The sequence below is a fragment of the Antechinus flavipes genome, chromosome 2 (genome assembly GCF_016432865.1).
Source record: "Antechinus flavipes isolate AdamAnt ecotype Samford, QLD, Australia chromosome 2, AdamAnt_v2, whole genome shotgun sequence".
Classification (NCBI taxonomy): Eukaryota; Metazoa; Chordata; class Mammalia; order Dasyuromorphia; family Dasyuridae; genus Antechinus; species Antechinus flavipes.
Genome location: NC_067399.1, coordinates 611359366 through 611379852, shown reverse-complemented (window position 1 = coordinate 611379852; position 20487 = coordinate 611359366). Strand labels below are relative to the sequence as shown.

Genomic DNA, 20487 nt, shown 5'->3' with positions numbered 1-20487 from the left:
GCGGGGCTCCTCCGACTCTGCCTCCACATACTGTTTGATTTGGGGCAAAGGTTCGCTCCTTTCTTCCTCGTCTGGGAGGAAGCCGCGGCCAGAAGCCGGAGGAGGATTGAGAGACTGGAACCTCAAACGTGGAGAACCCAGGCGCCTCCTTTGGGGCCGCCCCGCTGCCTCAGGACTTTTGGCAACGAAGTCACGGTCTTTCCAGAGGTCCTGGTCACGGAGGAGTCCCTCTTGCCCAAGCGCATGCGCCTCCTCTCCTCCCCTCTACTTCCCAGGCAATCTCGCGACCTCTATACCAGATATTATCTGTAGGGGGCGCGTGCCGCCTTGCTTAGTTGCGGAAGTAGGCGCCTTATCCTATACGTCAATTCCGGTTGCGGAGAACCCTTAGGAAGGAAGTGGCGCGTTTGTGACCCGAGGTCGCGCTGAAGTGACTTCCGGTTGCCGGAAACTCTTGTGATCCCACGTGTGTTTTTGGGTGTTCTGGTATCCTTCTGTTCCACGCGCGGCACGTCAAAGAGCTAAACGATGAAGGCGGTAAGTACGAGAGAACCAGCTCAGGCTGTGGCGCAGCCTCCGGAGCTTTCCCGCGAGGAGGAGGCTCGAACCCACGCGAGTTGGAGCTCGGGTTACTTGAGACTGGGGCGCAGTCAGGCTTTTTGTCGTCTGAAATTGGGGTAATGAGCGCAGAGTCTCTTGCTTCACAGGCTGGTCTCCCCAGGCTTGTTATGAGCATCCGTTAGTATTTATTAAGCCCTTGCTGTGAAGCCCCAGGGATATAGGAAAAAAGCACTTATTAGGTGCCTACTACGTGCCAGGGAATGGGGAAAGAGCTTTACAAACGTTACCTTCTTTGATTTATACAATCACCTCGGGAGACAGTTGAGGAAACTGAGGCTCCCTTGTGTTAAGGGACTTGGCCACGGTCACTCGGTTTGGACCCGATTCTGTGCCACCTGCAGGAAGTTAGGGTGGGGTGATGTGGTCATGCTGACATCCCTTTTGTATGAAAACCATAGATTTAAATGTTTAAAATGTAACAGCTCTCATGAAAACCATTAAAAAAAAAAACCTTAAAAAAAAAATTCCAGCCATGAATGTTCTCTAAGTAAACTTGAGCAGGTAGTAATCGTTCTTTCTGTTGTTTTTCAGAGAAAAAGCAAAAAACGGGCCCCGAGCTTTCGGAAACTTTTGAAAACTAGTAAAGTCAAACTTGACAACAAGTTAAAAAATAAACAATATAAACAGCAAAGTACTGCCAAGAAATACCGAAAAGAACAAAAGAAACTTAGAGAAGCTGTGAAAGATGTTGTGTCCAAGAAGCCTTTTCCATTGGAGGATAAAAAGCAAATATTTCGAGGTAAGTGTGGTCAATGTAAAATCGTGTGCTGATTTACTCTGAGGTGTTCTGAATGGGTTAGCTTATGAACTGTTCTTAGGGAGTGTGTAGTTCCATACATGTATATCACATACGTGTGTATAGTTATATCTATTACATAAGTATTCTTCATAATGTTTTCAGGCTACTCTATATTCACTTATTTGTTTTACTGTCATTTTCAGTTTTTCTGTCGCAAAATATTTGTGAAAATATTGCTTTTCAATTCTATTCTTCAGTTTGTCATTAGTCAATTTTCTTAAAGTTTGGAAAAGATTAGGAACATGAGAGAGAGGTAAAAAGTACTGAAAACATTAAATACAAATAGAAGTCTGGGATTGAAAACTTTCCTAAGAATGATCAAGATGTTAACATATCCTATTTCAGTCTTTTTATGTTTTGCCATTCCCCAGCTCTTCCCAGTATTCTCAGAGCTCCTAAACACAAATGCACAATCCTCTTAAGTTTTGACTTTCTTAAAAACTGTATACACAGAAAGTATTCTTTCAGACTAAGTGAAATAACACTAGGAGACAGCAGGAAATAAACTTAAAACTAATTTATACCAAAGAAGTTATTTCCAAGTAAATTGTCATCTTGTTTTCTTTTCTGTTTTATAGTGATTCAGTGGGTTTTAACATAATCATCAATCTGAATAATTCCTTCAAAGATGTAGATAGTAATTCCTCCCTATCTTCTCATTCATCCTATGCTATTCTTGTTCATATCTTAATGGAAGCCCTCCATGGGGCTCTTCCTAGTCTGCCTGGACTGCCTTTTGGGTTTCTTAACATTGAATGTATGCTAATAGAGCAGAAGTGATCTTTTGTTCTTGCTGTATACAGGCCTAGTCATCTCTCTCTCTCTGATGGCTTTTTTTTTTTTTTTTTTTTTTTTTTTTTTTGCTACTTTTTATACAGTTTTTATTGGTATTGTGCTGCAGTTGGCCCATGGCCACAATGTACCTCTTTATTGCCCTTTACATGACCTGCTGCTTTAATTCTCTGAAGAGTGTAGTGTTCCATTACTTCCAGATGTATATCATTAGTGGAAGATTATTTGATAAATGGATGGGTATAGGGAGAAGCTCAGGTTCATTAAAAGTACTCTGCAATTCAGTCTTCTTTTCGTTTCTGCTTAACTTTTGTCCCATCTGCAGCCTGAACTCATTAAGTGTTTTGATGAGCCAACTCTATAAGCTGTCTAGCTGCACATATTTGGGATAGTAGTATAACTGAACTTTTGAGTTATTTTGGATGTTATTTTGGAGGATATTCTTTGTTATGTATGTGTATTGGAGCTTCTTCCAATGTTGTATCAATTTATGCCTCCTTGAATTTAGCAATCATATGGTTGTCAAAATTGTCTTTGATGTATCTTGGAATTATTCTCACATGATTTTAACAATCAGTGGGACACACCTTGTTTCAAAACGTAAAGCCTTTAAGATGGTACTTTGCTTTACTGAATCAAATGCTTTTTATTGTTACACAGTAAATGCAGTGGAACTTAGTATTCTCTGTAATTTTAATTGTGTGTATTTAAAGATGTTTGTTGTGAAATATCAATTGTGAAATGTACCTATTGTATTTTTAAGGATATCTCAAATGCATATGTACATTTGTCTCTTAAGGAGGTTGTAGATATGAAAAAGTCAACATAGAGTTCAATAATTATGGATACTTTTTGATCACTTTGTTTTTAGTGGAAAGAAATTCCATAATTTTTGTTATTTTCTTTCAAATCCTTTGAGAATCAGTTTCCCCGAATCTTCAGAATAGTTACTTCCAGGCTGACATTTCTTCTTGTATATTTAGAATCGTTTTCTTATTTGTATAGTATTTATGCTTCCTTGAGCACGTTGGTTCTAAAAGATCTTTCTATGCCAGTAGCTAAGGCCTGGGATATTAGTAGAGTTGTGGTGGTTCCAATGTTACTTATAGATAACAAAAGATTTTACTGCTTTTGGTGGTCTTCTATTTTTCATCTGTATTCATGTTTAATACCTTTGGCCTTCTTTGTCAGTGACCATCAAGTGACAATCTGCCCTATGTGCTAAGAAAGTGAGCTCCTAATATAATCTCCCACCCAAAGGCTAAATGGTCATCCTCTATATATTTCTTGCAAACTTTTAAAGCTTGTTTTCCTTTTCACTACTTGTCACTTTTTTTATACTATAATACTAATCATTTCCCATTGTCATCCTTTGTAGAATTCTTCAAGGGATTTGTCATCCTACTTTGCATTTGTGATATGAGATAAAAATAAATGAGAAAAAATTGGAAAAATGAAAATTTTGCCTAATATTTTTACATTTTCTTATCCAAAGGAGAGACTGGTTTTAGTCACAAAATTTTTAATCTAGTCACAAAATTGCAGAGCTTTATTTCCACAGTAACTAATTTCTGCTTTTGATATCTTTGAGATAGCTCAAAGAACAGAGGAGGAGGAAGAAGAAGAAGCCCTTCCTTTGGACATGATGGATGAAGATGACTTGCAGTTACTGAAAGATTTAGGTCAAATGCCATCATTTTTAACTAGAGATCTTTCTTCCAGGTAAGTATTTCTTTTACCACATTCAGAGCATTTTAATAAGGAAAAAAATCTTTTGAGATTATTCATAACCTAGAAGGAAAAAAAAAAGTAGCTTGTGTATAGTAGTTATGAAAATAGCCCTATATAAATTTAATTGCTAATGTTAACTAAAGAATTATAAAAACAAAACTTGTTCAGTGCACATTTAAGTTAAATCTATGTAGATGGATGCCTGAGTAGAATGAGTGGGATGGAATACTTTTCTCAGGGCAGCTGAAGGAAGTATAGAACAGAACAGGCAGAAACAGAGCAAGTAGAAGCATAGAGAAGAGTTAGAAATAATACTAAAGGAATTTGGGATGGAGTTCAACACATTAATTTTGTTCTCAGTATTTAATAAATGGTTGACTAAGATTTAAAATTTGTTCAAAGCAGGAAAAGTCAAGGAGATAGACTTTGTACTGAGGAATATTTTTATAATTAGCATCAGTGGCATTTTTATTTCTCTTATTTAAAGATTTCTTATTTCTTTTTAACATGATTTTTGACAAAAATGTGCAGTGAGCCTGTTCATGTCAAGAAACGGAAGCAGGAGAGCATAATAGATAAATATGAGAAAGTACCAAGACGACTAAAAACTGAACCAGAAAAAGAAGTAATTCACCTGCTTCCAATCAAAGATAAGTGTGGAATTATTCCACAAACCAGAGAGAAGCCAGGTAAACTAACAATGGAATGATTACATTTAAGTTGCCATTAAAAAGATTGAGTTATTAACAATTTGTTTTTAATATTCAGTTGTCAGTACGAATGAAGAGGAAGAGCAAGAAGAAATGGAGTTTGAGGAAGGTAATGGATGGCTTTTCATATTTAGTTGATTGAAAGACAAATTTCAGGTACTCACAGGAAGTATCACAGGGAGTTTTTAAATTGTGACATAATCTGGACCACGAATCACTATTTCAAGGGGGTTTGTCATTTCAAGACTTGAAACACAAGTTTTCATTGTTTAAAAGTCTTTATTTAAACATCTTGAACCTTTTCATTTTCTGCTTTTGATCTTCCATAGGAAGATAAAGATCACTTTGGAGTCTGCTCCTGGCATTGCTTCCTTTCTAAAATGTTATTTTTGTTTATTTTTTCATCTGGAGAAGGGATTATCAAATTAAGTTCAGGAATTCTGTAGTTTGTGTATTACTTTTGGCCTTAAAATGATTGTGGAAGAATTTTCAGTTCTTCTTAAAGGAAATTTTTTGTGTGTGTGTGCCTATTTTAGAAAGTAAAATATTGATTCTCTCTAAGCTCTGTGCCCACGTTTGGATCATGATCCCTGTCATTTCCCTTAACTAAGTATGTCTTAAAGCTCTGCCTTAGGACCCTTTCCCTCTTTTCGTTCATGTTCTGTTTTATTTGGTGACCTTATCACCTCCCATGAGTTTTCTTAGGTCTATGTAGGTGACTCCCAGATCTATATACTCTGCCCAATTCTATTAAGCTGCAGTCCCCTAAAATCAGTTGTTCATCAGACAGTTTAAAGTTATATGTCCTGCAGGCATGTCTTACTCCATATATCCAGCCTTTTGACACTGTCATTTCTATTTCTACACACTCTCACATATGTCTTCTTTCTACTTGGCCACCACCCAGTTCAGATCCTCAGTAACAGTAGCCTGCTAAATGGTCTCTCTGCCTCAAGTTTCTTCCCATTCCAATCTTTCATACAGCTGCCAAAGTGAATTTTAAAATGCAAGTTTTTAAGTCTTAACAAATTGTTCATTTTTATAGTATTGATATTATAAATTTGTTCTGGTTCTCACTTCATTTATATTAGTTTGTACTAATCTTCTGAGGTCTCATAGAGACCTCATAGAGATCATCCCTGTTATCATTTCTTACAACACAATAATAATCTTACATTACTTTCTTAATACCACAATTTGTTCAGCTACTCTTCAGGTGATGGATACCACCTCTTTAGTTTCCAGTTCTTTGCCACTACAAAAATTTCTGCCACAAACAATTTTAAACATATTGGTCTTTTTCCTCTTTTCTTTGACCTCTCTAGAGAATAGGCTGTTCTAGACTTCCTAGCTGTGTCATTAGGTCGTCATGTATTTAACCTCCATCAGTCTAATTTTCTTCTTCTGAGAAATGGAAATTATAATAGTATGTTCCTTATAGTGTTCTTGTGAAGATCAAATGAGATTTATAAAATTCCTTAAAAAATTTTAAGTCCTGTTGTTAAGTGGCTATTATTATAAATATAAATTCACCTTTGAAGCTCCTCATAATCTGGCTTCCTCCTTTTCCAACTTTAGTAGATGTTATTTTCGTACATGCCATAATCTAGACAAAATAGCTTTCTGTTTCTCATTGCTGGGCCTGGAGTCGGGAAGATTCATTTCCCTGAATTCAAATCCAGCCTTAGACTTTTAACTTGCTGTGTGATCCTGGGCAAGTCACAACCCTTTTTGCTTCAGTTTTCTCAGCTGTAAAATGAGTGAGAGAAGGAAAAGGAAAATCACTCCAATATGTTTGTCAAGAAAACCTCAGGGGCAGCTAGTTAGTGCAGTGGATAGAACACCAGTCCTGAAGTCAGGAGAACTTGAGTTCAAATTTGGCCTTAGATACTTAACACTTCCTAGCTTTGTGACCCTGGGCAAGTCACTTAATCCCAATTGCCTCAGCAAAAAAAAAAAAAAGAAAAATGAGGTCATGTACAATTGAATATAACATTGTTTTAAACCTAATGTAAAAAAGATGTGTAGCATATAATTTACAAATAGTAACACAATATTTTTTATTATAAATTCTTTTTACCTGGTTAATTCTCACCAGATACTGTAATTTATTTTATTATATTTTGGGGGGAGGGAGGAAGCATTCAAGGTTAAGTGATTTTCCTGCGGTCATAAAGCAAATAGTTATGTAAGGTTGGATTTGAATTCAAGTTCTCCTGAATTTGCTGAATTCTTGAAAAAAATTATATTTATTTATATTTAACTTATGTGATTACAATTCAAATGTGATTTGATAAATAGAGCTGTATCCCAGCCTGCTCTTTCCCAATAATTTTGTTTGCCATTACATATACATGGTATTAATATTAAACTGTTTCTTACTCTCATCCAAAGTATATTCATTACATTCTTTCAGCTTTAATCCTATTCATTACAGTAATACCAGCTGTCTTGTTAGCTTTTTGTATGGTTGAGGGGATTGAAATTTTTTGATTATACATTATAAAATTCATATAGAATACAGACTTTTATAATTCTGAAAAACATTCAAATCAGTTTAATGTTTTGAAATTCTATTTAAATGCCACAATTTTGGCATTGGATGTTAGATCTCCACAAGGCCAAGTAGATAGTTTCAATAAATCAAAATAATTAAAAATCCTTTCATCATTGTTAAAGATATAAATTCAAGTATTGAATTATATTTCCTTGAACTTTCTTTGGAAGAGCATTATATTTTTTATCATTATTAAATGGAATGTCTTCAGAGTTATCTGATTTTTTAAAATCTTCAGCTTTGAGTCATACTTTACAATACCAGTCTCAGTTTTCTAAAGCTCTTATATTGTATTTAATTTTTGGGCCTTCTGAATATTATTTCATCTTGACTGTACTGCAGCTTAAAATAGTGAAAATTCTCAAAAAAAAATTAATCATTTAAACAGTCTTGCAAGAAATTGATGTTAGTTAATTTCTATGACAAATCAGGATAAGAAAAATGCATTTTTGATGCAGAATATGTGTGCCAAACAGCAGTAGCAATTCATAAGCTATATAACACCTTCCCAGACTGAATACTTGACCAATTTATAATTTCAAGTTCAAATTTTTTACAATATCTTTCTTGACTTGATTTTCATTGAATTGGTGATGAACAGTATATGTTTTATGGAAAAAAGTTATTTTATTTTATTTTTTATATTTTAAAATATATTTTATCTGTATTTTATGTCATTTCATTTTTTTTTTTTTTTAAATTAAAGCTTTTTATTTCCTTTTTTTTTCCCCTGAGGCAATTGGGTTTAAGTGATTTGCCCAGGGTCACACAGCTAGGAAATATTAAATTCAATCTGAGACTAGATTTGAACTCCAGTCCTCCTGATTTTAGGGTTGGTACTCTATTCACTGTGCAACCTAGCTGCCCAAGCTTTTTATTAAAAATTGGGCACTAACTATTTAGGAATTTGAGTGTTTATTTTGGAACTCGTTGAAAAATTTTAAAATATTGGACGTTAAAATAATTCATTTGTTGGTGGAGTGATTAAAATGTTTAAAAAAAAAAATCATTTATTTTCAAACATCTTAAAAAGTTGTTTGGAAGCTTCCTTTACATAAGAATAGATGATAAGATAATTACAAATTATGTTGTCTTTTAATTCTCTTGGGAGAGAGTTTTCTGAGGCTGTAGTGTCTTGCCCTGGCTTATGGTACCATGTGTACTTCTAAATATTAACACTATTTCTTTAATAATATTCTGTAATTCTTTTCCACCAGATCAAGCCAGCTTTTCCTATAATGAATATTATTTGTTTCAGTAGTTACTGAGGATCCTATGCCAAAGCTAACCACAGAAGAATATATAATTCAGAGGCAGAGGAAACTACAAGAGAAAAAAATACACATTGCTGCCTTAGCATCTGCCATCTTATCTGATCCAGAGTCCAATGTATGTAACTTTAAACTCTTTGAGACTGTTTCTTAAAGAGCTGTTGCAAATGTTTTCAGCCCCAATTTTATTCATTTGACCTAAATAAGGGATGAAGTATGATGCAAGGGAAAGAACAAGGGAAAGGGGGTCAGGAAATCAAAATTTGGCTCTCAACTCTGCCAATCTGGGTGATTTTGGATATAGTTAGATGCTTATTGATTATTTGAAGGCCTTTTTAAAAAATTTGTTTGTTTGCTTCTCTGCTTGGGTGTACTGGATAGTTGCTGTACAAATGATTTTAATTATGTTGTATAGGAGGGCCAGAGTTGAACAATACAGAATTATGTCATATTTTAAGATGACTCAACACATGATTCCCCTCCCCCCCAACGAAATTAAATTACATTTAAGCTAAATTAAGTAAAATATCATAGCTGAGCACTTCTCTATTTTTGTTTACAAAGCACTTTTCTTCATAATAAGTCTGTGACGTGGGGTATGTAAATGTCATCACTACCATAGTGACCAGGAACTCGGATTATGGGACTTACGCATAATTGAATAGATAAATATTGTGATATTGAAGCTTCCAGTTTCCAGACTGGTATTCTAGTAAGCCTTATGATTTTCATAATACAGAATTGTTTGCTTTAAAGTGTTCCTTTTAAAAGCAAGGCTTAGAATACTTTACATTTAAAGTATGATTCTGTTTACAAAAAGGTAATTACAAAGTAATTTTCAGGATCACATCTGTCATCTAAGGAATATTGTCCTCTAAGTCTTTGGCATTTTGACTTCCATTGTCAGTATAATTCTTTGTCTAGCATTGTGATGAAATACTATCTTAGTGCTTGATTTTGGGCATTGTCTACTAGTGCTTGCTGCTTTTACTTGTTGTAATCTAGTTTTTATTCCACAACTTATTTCTTTAACAGATTAAGAAGTTGAAAGAATTGCGTGCTATGCTTATGGAACAGGATCCTGATGTAGCTGTCATTGTACGGAAATTGGTTATGGTTTCTCTGATGGAGCTATTTAAAGACATTACTCCCTCCTACAAAATTCGACCTCTCACAGAAACAGAAAAGGCATCCAAGGTATTGTTGAAAGTTTTCTAAGCTAGTCTCCTAATGTCTAACCAAGAATCTCTGGTGAATGAAATCGCAAGAAATTGCAGATTGTGAAAGACTTTTCTCCTTGTCATTTTAACAGCTTCTTAAGAGTGATGCTATCTTAGTCAAAAAGCAAGGTATCCCAAAATGATGAGAAAATTTCCCCTTTATTGAGATGCAGGAAAAGAGGTGTTCGCTTTGATTGGCTATAGCTAGGAAGATGTGTTGGCCTTTAGGTGTGGATGATCACATACCTCTGGTAATTAAGGAAAGTTAATTAGTATATAGGACCCAACTGTTTATAGCAGTCTTTACTAGAAAAACAAAACCATTCCAATCATAATTTTCTCACTTCAGTTTCCCCTGGGAAACCAGATGACCCCTAATTTTGACAAGGAAGAAGACAGGAGAGTCATCTCCGAGGAGGAGCCCAGCCCAACCTTTGTATTTTTTTCTAAAACCGAGAGCCCAGTTTCCCAGATATTTTTGTGGCCTTTGTGTATGTTTTCTTGGTTCTATTTAACTGCACCACTGTATATGGATTTTCATGTTTCTCTGAATTCCTTACTTATACCTTTCTTACTACATCATAGTATTCTATTATATACACATCTATAATTTAACAAAAATTAAAAAAAAATTGATAAGTACCCAATTGACTTTTGGTTCTAGTATACCCTAGAAGGTTGCTGTCTTTTTCTTGGGGTACGTGCTGAGTAATGCAGTCACTGAATTTAAGATGTAGATAGTTCAATCAATTTTCTTGCATAATTAGAAACTGAAATCTAGAATAATTTCACAGGTTTTTTCTCTGAATTATTGTACCTGGATTCTTCATGGCCCTTTCATTGTCTTTTTTTTTTTTTTTAATCATCTGTCCTCTTTGCCAGTTTATGAGGGGGGGGATTTGTCTAAGGTTGCATTTCTTTTAGTGTAATTTGAATAGTATTTTAATGTAGTCATTTATAGTTAGTAATTCTTTAAAAAATTTCTTACATCCTTTGGTCACTTATCTATTGGGGATGTATCACTTCTACATTTTATTTAGTTGCCAAATTTTTATTAATCGTATTTTCTATAAATATTTTTTCCTAACTGTTCTTTTTGTTTTAATTATATTGCTTTTTTGTTTGCAAAAATACATTTTGTATAATGTAATCAAGCATATCTCTTCTGTTCCCAACAGTTCCTTCTTTTTGTTGAAGTAAAAAAATTACCATTTCTCATAATTGATAAATCCATTTTTGTTCATCTTTTCTAGTAGGTTTTGATTTTTTATTCTGGTTGGTCTCTGATCTAGTCAGAATTTACTGGAGTGTTTGGTATAAGATCTATGTCTGTTTTCCTTTCTTTCCAAGTTACCAACCAATTTTCCCAAATACAGACTTTTCTGGTTTTTATTTAGTGAAACCCCCATCATAATATTATTATTTTGCTGTATTAATCCAACTGTCTATGAACATTGAATGTCCTTCAACTTGTTTTAAGTACATTAGTCTATTCTAGATGGATAGTCATTATATAGGGTTTCTATAGTTGATTTACAACATATTTCTTATAAGCGGTGTTTATTGTTATTTATTATCTTTATTCCTAGTAAATAAAAATGAAGATGATGTTTTGGGCTTAATATTATATCCTGTGACTCCAGTGTATCCTGTGATTTAATGTTCCCATTAAATTTTTGGTCAGAGTGTCAGGATTTCCTTCTACCATGTTTATGTTATCTAAAAATAATATTTCATACTTTGTTTCTAAAATCAGTTTTTTCAAATATCTTTTTCCTTTCTTATTGTAGCATCTTATTTTTGAAAATAAGAACCAATGTCATAAAATATTTCCTATCTAAACTGGTAGCCATTTAAGAGAGTGAAGATAATACTGGAAGTTGAGTTTGAGAGGAGAGTTGATAAAGAAGGAAACTGGAAACTCATTATGCTCATTATGCCTTTCATGTTAGTCCCACATTATGGAACTTTTGAGTATTTCTGTACAAGAATCGTAAAGATCAATAATACAGTATTAGATCTCTGGCATTCTCAGCATAAAGGGGTTTTAAACCAAGCTTATGTTAAAAAGTATTACGTGTGCCTATAATTTGTGAATGGAATGTTACTATGTATTTTAGGGGCTTGTCATATTTGCCAGCCGTATAAACTATATGAAACACTCTCCAGATATTTACCAGCTGTAAAAGACAGATAGTCTTTATTGTAGTATCTACTAGAAAACATGATTCTAGTTCTGGCTCTCTTGTTTATTAGTTGAATAAAGCTTCCTGTTTTTAGGATGGTAATTGTACATGCAGTGCATGTTTCTATGGTGTCATAGAGAAAGTACTCTATAAATATATAAAAATGTAAAATAACCCTTGTTACCTTGGGGAAAAAATTGTGGATTTTGTAAAACCCTCGATTCTGACATTTGTATTTTGCTATTTGCAGATTGTAAAACGTTGGCTTTGAAAAGTAAATTTTTGTCTTTTCACAGGTTCGAAAAGAAACCCAGAAACTAAGAGAGTTTGAAGAAGGTCTAGTAAGCCAGTATAAATTTTATTTGGAAAATCTGGAACAAATAATTAAAGGTAAGATAATTTTTCAGTTTTTTGTTGGTATTTGCTCCAAAGTATTTTGTTTCAGAAGGAAAGAAGAATGACATTAACACGAATGTTTATAATAAATTCTTGAGAATTTCGTGATAAGTTCATGCCTGGGGATGATGATGATGTTTTCTGCCATATTGCCTTTTTTTTGGGGGGGGGAGGGGGATTCTTTCTCCACTGTCAAGAACAGACTTTGGACATAGATGAAGAAGGGAAGTAGACATGATCACTTGTGTCATTTACTTTGTACATGTGGACTCAGTTTTGGACTCATTTCCTGGCTGGCAAGCTAATTGGGGAGCACATGGGATGTATACAATATTAAGGCAACATAGAGGAGTGAACCTTGCACTCAAGAAGACCCGAGTTCAAAACTGGCCTCAAGCATTTGTTGTATGTCCTTGGGCAAGAGCCTTAATCTTTGCCTTGCCTCAGTTTCTTCATTTGTAAAGTGAGGGGTTGTACATCATGATCTCTAAAGACCCTTATAGCTTTAAATTTAGAATATCTCTGAAGTCCTGAATGTCATTGGCTTTTTTTTTTTTTTTTTCTTACTAACTATATTGGCTTCCTAAGGCCCTTTTAAAATAGAGATTGGCAGAGTTTTGGGATCTTTGTGAGTATCTGGTCAAACATACTCCTGGATTTTACTGCTAGGTGACAGTGGTAGCAATTAGCTTTTAAAATTCAAACATGCTGTATTAATGGGCATAGTTCCACTAAACATTTTTTTTTCAGGTCAAATATATTGCTAAAGATGCTTCTTAAGCCAGTTTACCATGTTATTTAACTTTTTGTTCTTATTTATAAATGTTTGAATCATGCTAATAATTTGCTAACAGACATGCCTCTACAGAGGTCTTTGTGGGTAGATGACTCACAAGGGGGGGAAGGGGTGTCTCTTGGACTAGTGCTTTCAAACTCATAAAAGACAGTCTTGTGGCCTTGTATTTGTTCAGAAAAAAACATGTTATTGTTTTGTTAAGCATTTCCCAGTTATATTTTAATCTGGTTTAGGCTGTACCCAGGAGCTTTGCAAGGCATCATGTATGATAGTTCTGTTTTGGAGGATTACATTATACCTGAGAATACAAAATATGCACATGAAACAATTTGAAAACAAAATATGAATTACAGAAAACAATATAGTAGAGTAGAAATTGTATTTATGGTGATGTTAGCTGAAAGGGAGAACGCTAGGTTTAATCGAAAAATATTTCTATTGGAAATAAGGGATAGAAAAGAATAGGTGGTGATGGAAGATAAAAGAGGCACAGATATACATAGATGTGGAAGTGTCTTATTTAACAAGATTTTGGAGCTAGTTGGCAGATTGATTTGGCGAAAAGGAAAGGCATGGGGAAAGAGTGATGAGAGATCAGGGTGAAAAGGTACTTTAAAAGCTAGTTGACAAATTTCTATTTAACAAATGCAATAGCTTCTCTCAGGAAGAAAGATGGATGTGATCTTAGGATGAGAGACTAGTAAATCACTAATTGCTGTTAAACTAGGCTCTTAAATTATTGCAGTAGCTTAGCTAGCTCTGTTTCTAGCCTCTCTCAAGATTCACCTTCACAGAACCACCAGAAGACTGATAAATTGTAGATAATGAGAGAGGTACAAAGGAGACAAACAGTATCAGTTTGATATTCTTGTATATGCGATGGTGAAAGGTGAATGGAATGACACAGTATTGTCAGCTGGAATCACACCTTTACTAAGTATTTATTATTATTTTGGTGTTAGTCTGATGTGGATTTTCTAGTGGGGGAACACAGGACTTAGCCCCTGTCCTTGACTTTGTGCAACACTGATTCATCATATCATCATAGATCTAAAGCCAGGAGAGACCTTAGAGATCATCAGTCTGATTCCCCTCATTCTGTTTTTGAGGAGCAGAGGAATGATGGGACTTCTTAGCCAAGGTCAAACAAAGTCGTAAGTGGCAGAACTGGGATTTAAGTCCTGGTGTTCTGACTGCTGTTACTCTATGTTCACTAACTATTCTGCTTGGAGAAGAGTCCAGAAAATGTGATTAAGATATTTTCAGCCTATGCCAAAAGTCGATGGGTTTTAGTTTGTCATGGTTGCTAGAAAAGCCTGAATACGCTGATCTGAAATGTGGAGATTGAGCGGGGAATCTCCTAGAATCCAGGATGTGCCGATAGAGATGGGTAGTTCATTTCAGAGCATAGAAAGAGTTTAGGAGTCCCCAATATTGGGGGGAAAGGGCAGTCTTAATTAAAGCTTTTAGGGGATATTGAGTGCAATGTTAGGAGGAGGACAAAGCTGGATAGGAAAAGCTAGAACTTCTCCAGTGATGTCCTTGATCAGTCTGTGACTGTGATAAAAGTTAATTAAGGATGGACAGGGTTCTTCTGAATTAAGATTCTGAATAACCTCTGGGGAGAGTGAAGTTAATAAATCTTAACTAATTTTGTATCTCATCTAATGTTGAGCACAGTGCTCTACAAAAAGTAGGTGCTTACTAAAGTTCTGTTGGGAGAATAAATAGGGGACTACCCCCATAAGTGGATGTAAGCATTAAATTAAAGTGACCTCCAGTCTCACTGGCTAACATGAGATTCTGTATTTGTAAACCACCCTAATTTTGAGTTCCCTGAGATTCTTTTATGCTGCTAATTTGCAGCTGAACTGAGTATGCTGCACTGTATCTGATACAGTGTGTTATTGGGCTGCTAGAAAAGAGAAAGCTGAGAGACTGGGAGTGGAGGGGGATGGGCTCTGGGGAAGAAATATGCCCATCTCATCCCCCTTTTCTTTTTGATCCCTCAATAGTCATACAAAAGAGACCTAAGAGAAACAAGAGGACATGATTCTGGGTGGAAGTATTCTATCTGAATATGACATTTTAGATGGAAAACTAACTAGTGGTACTTTGCTGCTACTGAAATTGTTGTCTTTCAAAATAATTGTTATTACTGTATCAGTTTAAGGTTTCTAAGGATTTGATGGAGTGGGTAAGATGCTAGTTATTTCCATTATTAAAATTTACCTCTTTAAAAAAAGGAAACATATCTTTCTCTTAGAGATGTAGGTGACACATTAGGTGTGCAATGTTATATATACGTTATTCCCATTTTTCTCCATTATATAGGAGGTCTTGGAATGTGTATATATTTTGGGAAGTGATTATGATGGAGGAAAGGGACAGAAATAAAAAAGTTATTAAGGAAAAGACAAGTACTGTCTGTTAAATAAAATTTGCTTCTTAGAATTGGAATAAAAGCTAAGGATAGTCACATGAGAAATGCCTATGTAAGATTGAATGGCATTTCTAAATCTTTAAATTTTCCCATGTGAGATGAACAATCCAATTTGTTACATAATATATTTGGATACAAGTTCTGATTTAGGGCTCTCTTGTAACAATAACTTTGTGGAGTAAATTCAGTAACCAAAGTTGTCTTTTGATTAGACTGGAAGCAAAGAAAACTGAAGAAAAGTAATGTTGTCTCCTTAAAGGCATATAAAGGTCTGGCCCAGGTTGCTGTGAAGAGCTTGTGTGAGCTGTTGGTAGCACTTCCTCATTTTAACTTCCATAATAATATTATCGTATTGATTGTCCCTCTTATGAATGACAAATCAAAACTGGTATGTATTCTTAAATGTTCATTTTGTTAGAAAATGTTTAAAAACAAAATCATTCCAAAATAACCAAAATTATCTATCTCCCATTTTATCTCTGTTTCTATTATGCCTAATAATGTTTCTTTACAGGTTTGATTTAAAAAAATTAGCAAAACTATCAAGAAAATTTTAATTATTATTTCTTTACCAATTTTTTTGCATTTTTTTGTTTCTAAATTTTAAAAAATGTGATCTTAAACAGTCACGAGTTCTGTATATACAGAACAAAAAGGTTATATAGAAACTATTTTGTACAAGTTAATTTTTAAAAAGCAGATTATAAATGTAATATATAGCTTTCAAAAACTGCTATTTCTCTTTGATTCTTTCTGTCCTTCTTATTCTGTGAATTTAAATGCTTCACTGACCCTTTTTTCCCTCTCTTTGGAAAGGAGGGAAGGTGGATAGTGTCAGCCTTATTTTTATCCCTTTCAGTGGCTTCCCCAGCAAGGAAAAGGGCAACTTTTAAAATAAATATCTATGGTCAAGCCAAATAATCCTATCCTATCCACATTCCAAAAATGTATCTCATTCTTTATTTTGAGCCCATCACATTTGTCAGGAGATGGATAGTATGCTCATAAGTCTTTTGGAATCATGATTGTAGCTTTTGATCCATATTCTTAGAAGCTCTTTGGAGTTTTTTGTCTTTTCATTGTTATTGTTACTTTATAAATTTTTTTTTGGTTCTTTTAACTTCATTTTATACAAGTTCTTCCCATGTTTTTTGAAAGCTTTCCTTTTGTCATTTCTTATGTCTCAATACTGTCTTACTTTTATATACCATAAGTTTAGCCATTCCCCAATAGATGAAAATGCTTTCTTCTGCATTTTTTTGGTTTGTTTTTTGTTTATAGATTTACTAGTAGTACTGGCTCAAAGGTCACAGTTTAGTGACAATTTGAATAGAGTTCCAAATTACTTTCCAGAATAGCTGGACCATGTTATAGTTTTAACAACATTGTATTAGTGTATCTGTTCCTGCATGTCCTACAGCTCTTATTTTCTCTTTTTGTTCACTTTATTGATGTGAAGTGTAATTGAGATTGTTTTAATACACATTTTTCTAATTTGTGATTTGGAACTTTTTTTTTTTTATTTTTTTATTTACTGTTTATCTATTGGGAAATGGCTCTTGTTCTTATAATTAGAATCACTTCTTACATATCTTGGATATGAGACCTTTAGCAGAGAAATTTTTTCCAAGTTAACAGATTTAGAATTTAATTGTATGTAAATTGGTACTGTGCTTTGTGTTTCAGATTTCTGAAATGTGTTGTGAGGCAGTACAGAAGCTTTTTAAACAAGATAAACTGGGCCATGCCTCTCTTGGTGTTATTAAAGTAATATCTGGTTTTGTGAAGAGTCAAAATTATGTTGTTAGGCCAGAGGTAAAGATTTATTTTCTTTCTTAGATTCTTATTCTGGATGTAAAAGTATATTTCATCGTTGCAATAGCCCTACTACCCTATTTTTCCTGAGTAATCACAGATTATTGCAGTTGTACTTAAATTTTTTGGAAGTGAGGTTTCTGGATTTGTAATTTATTGTTATAGGAAACTCCTGCCACTAACATAGTACTGTTGTCTTGGCCGCCTAAGGCACTGAGAAGCTCAGTGACTAATTAGATGGGATTGTGGGACTTGACTCCAGATCTTCCTGACATTGGGACTGCCTTTTATAAATCTAGTGGGAGAAAACTCTGATTCTTTACTCTAGATAGAAATTGAGAGATTTTTAAAAAATCAGGTATGAACATAAATTAAGACCTTTTTTAATAAGGAAATTATAGTAGTGGTAAATAATCAGGAGGAGGCATTGTAATAGAATTGCTAAGCTATTAAATTTAAAGAGGAGCAGAGTTTAAATTCCAGTACTTCTTATATGTCATGATATGTTTTCGAGTTTCAATTTCCTTATATGTACAATAAGAAGGAATTGGACTAGATGACCTTTAAGGTCTTTTTTTGACTCTAAATGCTATGACCTAATAGTTTCCTGGATTTAATATTATTATTACTTATAGTTTTTCCCTCCAAACATTTAAAATGTTAGGAAAAAATTTATAGTGGACCTCCAGCTTGCTGATAAGTGATATTTATGTAACACTTTAAAATTTTCAGGGTTCTTTATATCTGTTATTTCACTTGAGCTCCCCATGGAGTTCAAAGGCCAGGTTTATGCTTTTAAGTTTTCTTTTTGAGAAGCCTAAGTAGATATTCTTCTAATCAGAAATACTCTTTATGTACTGAGAATTTTGTATTTTGCAATAGTTATTGAGGTTCATGACTTTATTCCTGGCATTGTCGCTTTTTGCTTTGTATGGTTTTCCAAAAGAAAAGGGCTTCAAACCACTTGGGGTTTTTGTGATTTTTTTTTTTTTTTTTGGACAACAAATTATTTTTGCTGTACTCATACATGTACTTCTGGTGACTTATTAATAAAACAAACATTCCCCTTAACTTGATAATGCTGGTCTAAGTTTTCAAGAGCATTTTGATTGAGAACATGTAAGAATAAAAATGAGGCAGGGAGAAGTGTTGGTTAGTATTTTTTGGCATCTTGCAAATAGCTTTTTAAAAAATCTAAGTGCCCCTCAGATAACTTTTTCTAGTCTACTATCATTGGAAACATCTAATCATTCCCATATTTTTAATTACTCCATCCCCATACCCTTTTATCCCTCATTTCATATTAAAGATTGTTGTGGGAAATGAGAAAAAAGTTTCAAATATAAGATAAAATGCAATTTTTTTGGGAAGAATGTTTAAATTAATTCTTGATAATTCTTTTGTTTTGTCAGATTTTCTGCAACATGTTTCCTTTTTTCTTTTTTTTTAAATCATTAGTTGTTAAAATCATTCCTATATCTAAGAATCAAAGAAATAGAAGTGAAGAAAGACACAGAAGACATCAATGCACCAAAAAAGTTCATGTCTTACAAGGAGAAGAGAAAATCCCTTTCAAGAATGCAAAGGAAGGTCTGAGTTCTTTTCTCTTTTATTGATTTGTATTGTATTGTATTGACTTGTACAACCATAGAAAGATCTCAGATTTAAAGAATCTTAATTTATTTCTTATAAATAAGTACTTTGTCAGATCAACTTGCAGGGATCATTGTGGCAGTCAGTAAAGTAAGCTGTTAAACGTCTTCTTTGGGCCAGAGTTGGGAATAGCTGGTGGCGCAGTGGATGGAGTCCCAGCTCTGGAATCGGGGATCTGAGTTCAAATCTGGCTTCAGACGCTTGACACTTACTAGTTGTGTGACTGAGCAAATCACTTAACCCCAATTGCCTTGTTGTGGGAAAAAAACCAAAAAGAGAAGCAAGAAAAGCCTTCTTTGGGTGAGGAGCTGCTGGTGCCCAGAAATGGGAAGACTGGTGAATGGTAAACATGACCTTTGCTTTTAAGGAGCTGACAGTTTAGCTGAGGGAAATACTATAGATGTATATGGCTGTGTGCCTCTGTATAAACATGTGCATGTGTATGTGTGTCATTTGTGTTCATGTGATAGATACATATACACATATACATGTATAATCTTCACTTTTCTCCACTTTTACAACCACCGTTCCACACTCAGGTTCTCATTGTTTCTTAACTAGACTATTATAATTTGTTTCCCTCTCTCAGATCTTTCTTTGCTTCAATCTGTCCTTCTCCGTATTCCCTTTCTCTGGTTTTCCCAGCTGCCCATATCTTCCCTGAAAGATAACCAAGTATCTACTTTGTCGGTGTCCTTTATGATGATACATGAGTCTCTTCTCTCCTCTGTTAGAAGTTATTCTTTCGGAGGGCAAGAACCACACAATGGTCTCTGGCACTTAGCACTGTTTTGGCCTATAGTAGTTATTTAATAAATGTTTGCTCTTTAATCATTAGATCAAGCAGTTGGTGTATGGCATGGAGGTTCCCTGACTTATTAGTTCTTTTATTAGAAGAGACAACTTTTAATTTAGAAAATTTTTTGTTAATGTATGTGTTAAATTTTGTGTCCCTCCATTTTTAGTGGAAGAAAGCAGAGGAGAAACTGGAACGAGAGCTTCGGGAAGCAGAGGCTTCAGAGAGTACTGAAAAAAAGTTGAAATTGGTGAGCACTGGGACTGATCTTCTGTTTTTTGACCCTTTGTTTTGGTGTGTGATGGTAGTTAAAAGTCCATTACTGTGGGGGAGTTTCGTTTTATGTGAAACTTTATATGAAGCTGATAGGATTCTGTGTGGATGAAAGGTATCTATCTTCATTTCACTTTGTCAGAGATCAGAAGATTATTTTTAAAGGAAGAAAACTAAGGTTTCAGTGTGTAGTCTTAGTATCTCAGGAGGAAATGAAGTTTTATTGACTTTTTTTGGTACCTCTTCCCATAGCACACAGAGACGCTGAACATGGTGTTTGTTACCTACTTTAGAATACTGAAGAAAGCCCAGAGGTCACCTCTTCTGCCAGCAGTCCTAGAAGGTCTTGCCAAGTAAGGTCTCTGTAGTTTGGACAGTTTTTATTTGTTTATAAAGTACAACAGATGTGATGAGTATAGGTTCTGAGA

The 20487-nt window shown here is 34.4% G+C and overlaps 1 protein-coding gene across 2 annotated transcripts in view; it reads left to right on the top strand.

Moving 5' to 3' along the window:
* The first annotated feature begins 400 nt into the window (after positions 1–400).
* NOC3L (NOC3 like DNA replication regulator) overlaps positions 401–20487 on the top strand; it is a 30313-nt gene continuing 10226 nt past the window's right edge. The window contains exons 1-13 of one of the 2 annotated variants that reach the window (XM_051981684.1): positions 401–537; positions 1153–1360; positions 3808–3934; positions 4475–4632; positions 4712–4762; positions 8472–8599; positions 9517–9678; positions 12184–12277; positions 15735–15910; positions 17209–17337; positions 18796–18927; positions 19956–20036; positions 20312–20412. In XM_051981684.1, coding sequence (XP_051837644.1) covers positions 529–537; positions 1153–1360; positions 3808–3934; positions 4475–4632; positions 4712–4762; positions 8472–8599; positions 9517–9678; positions 12184–12277; positions 15735–15910; positions 17209–17337; positions 18796–18927; positions 19956–20036; positions 20312–20412 — 1556 coding nt within the window. In that variant the 5' untranslated portion in view covers positions 401–528. Of the gene's footprint in view, positions 538–1152; positions 1361–3807; positions 3935–4474; positions 4633–4711; positions 4763–8468; positions 8600–9516; positions 9679–12183; positions 12278–15734; positions 15911–17208; positions 17338–18795; positions 18928–19955; positions 20037–20311; positions 20413–20487 lie in introns of both variants that reach the window. The other variant, XM_051981683.1, reaches the window with a different exon arrangement.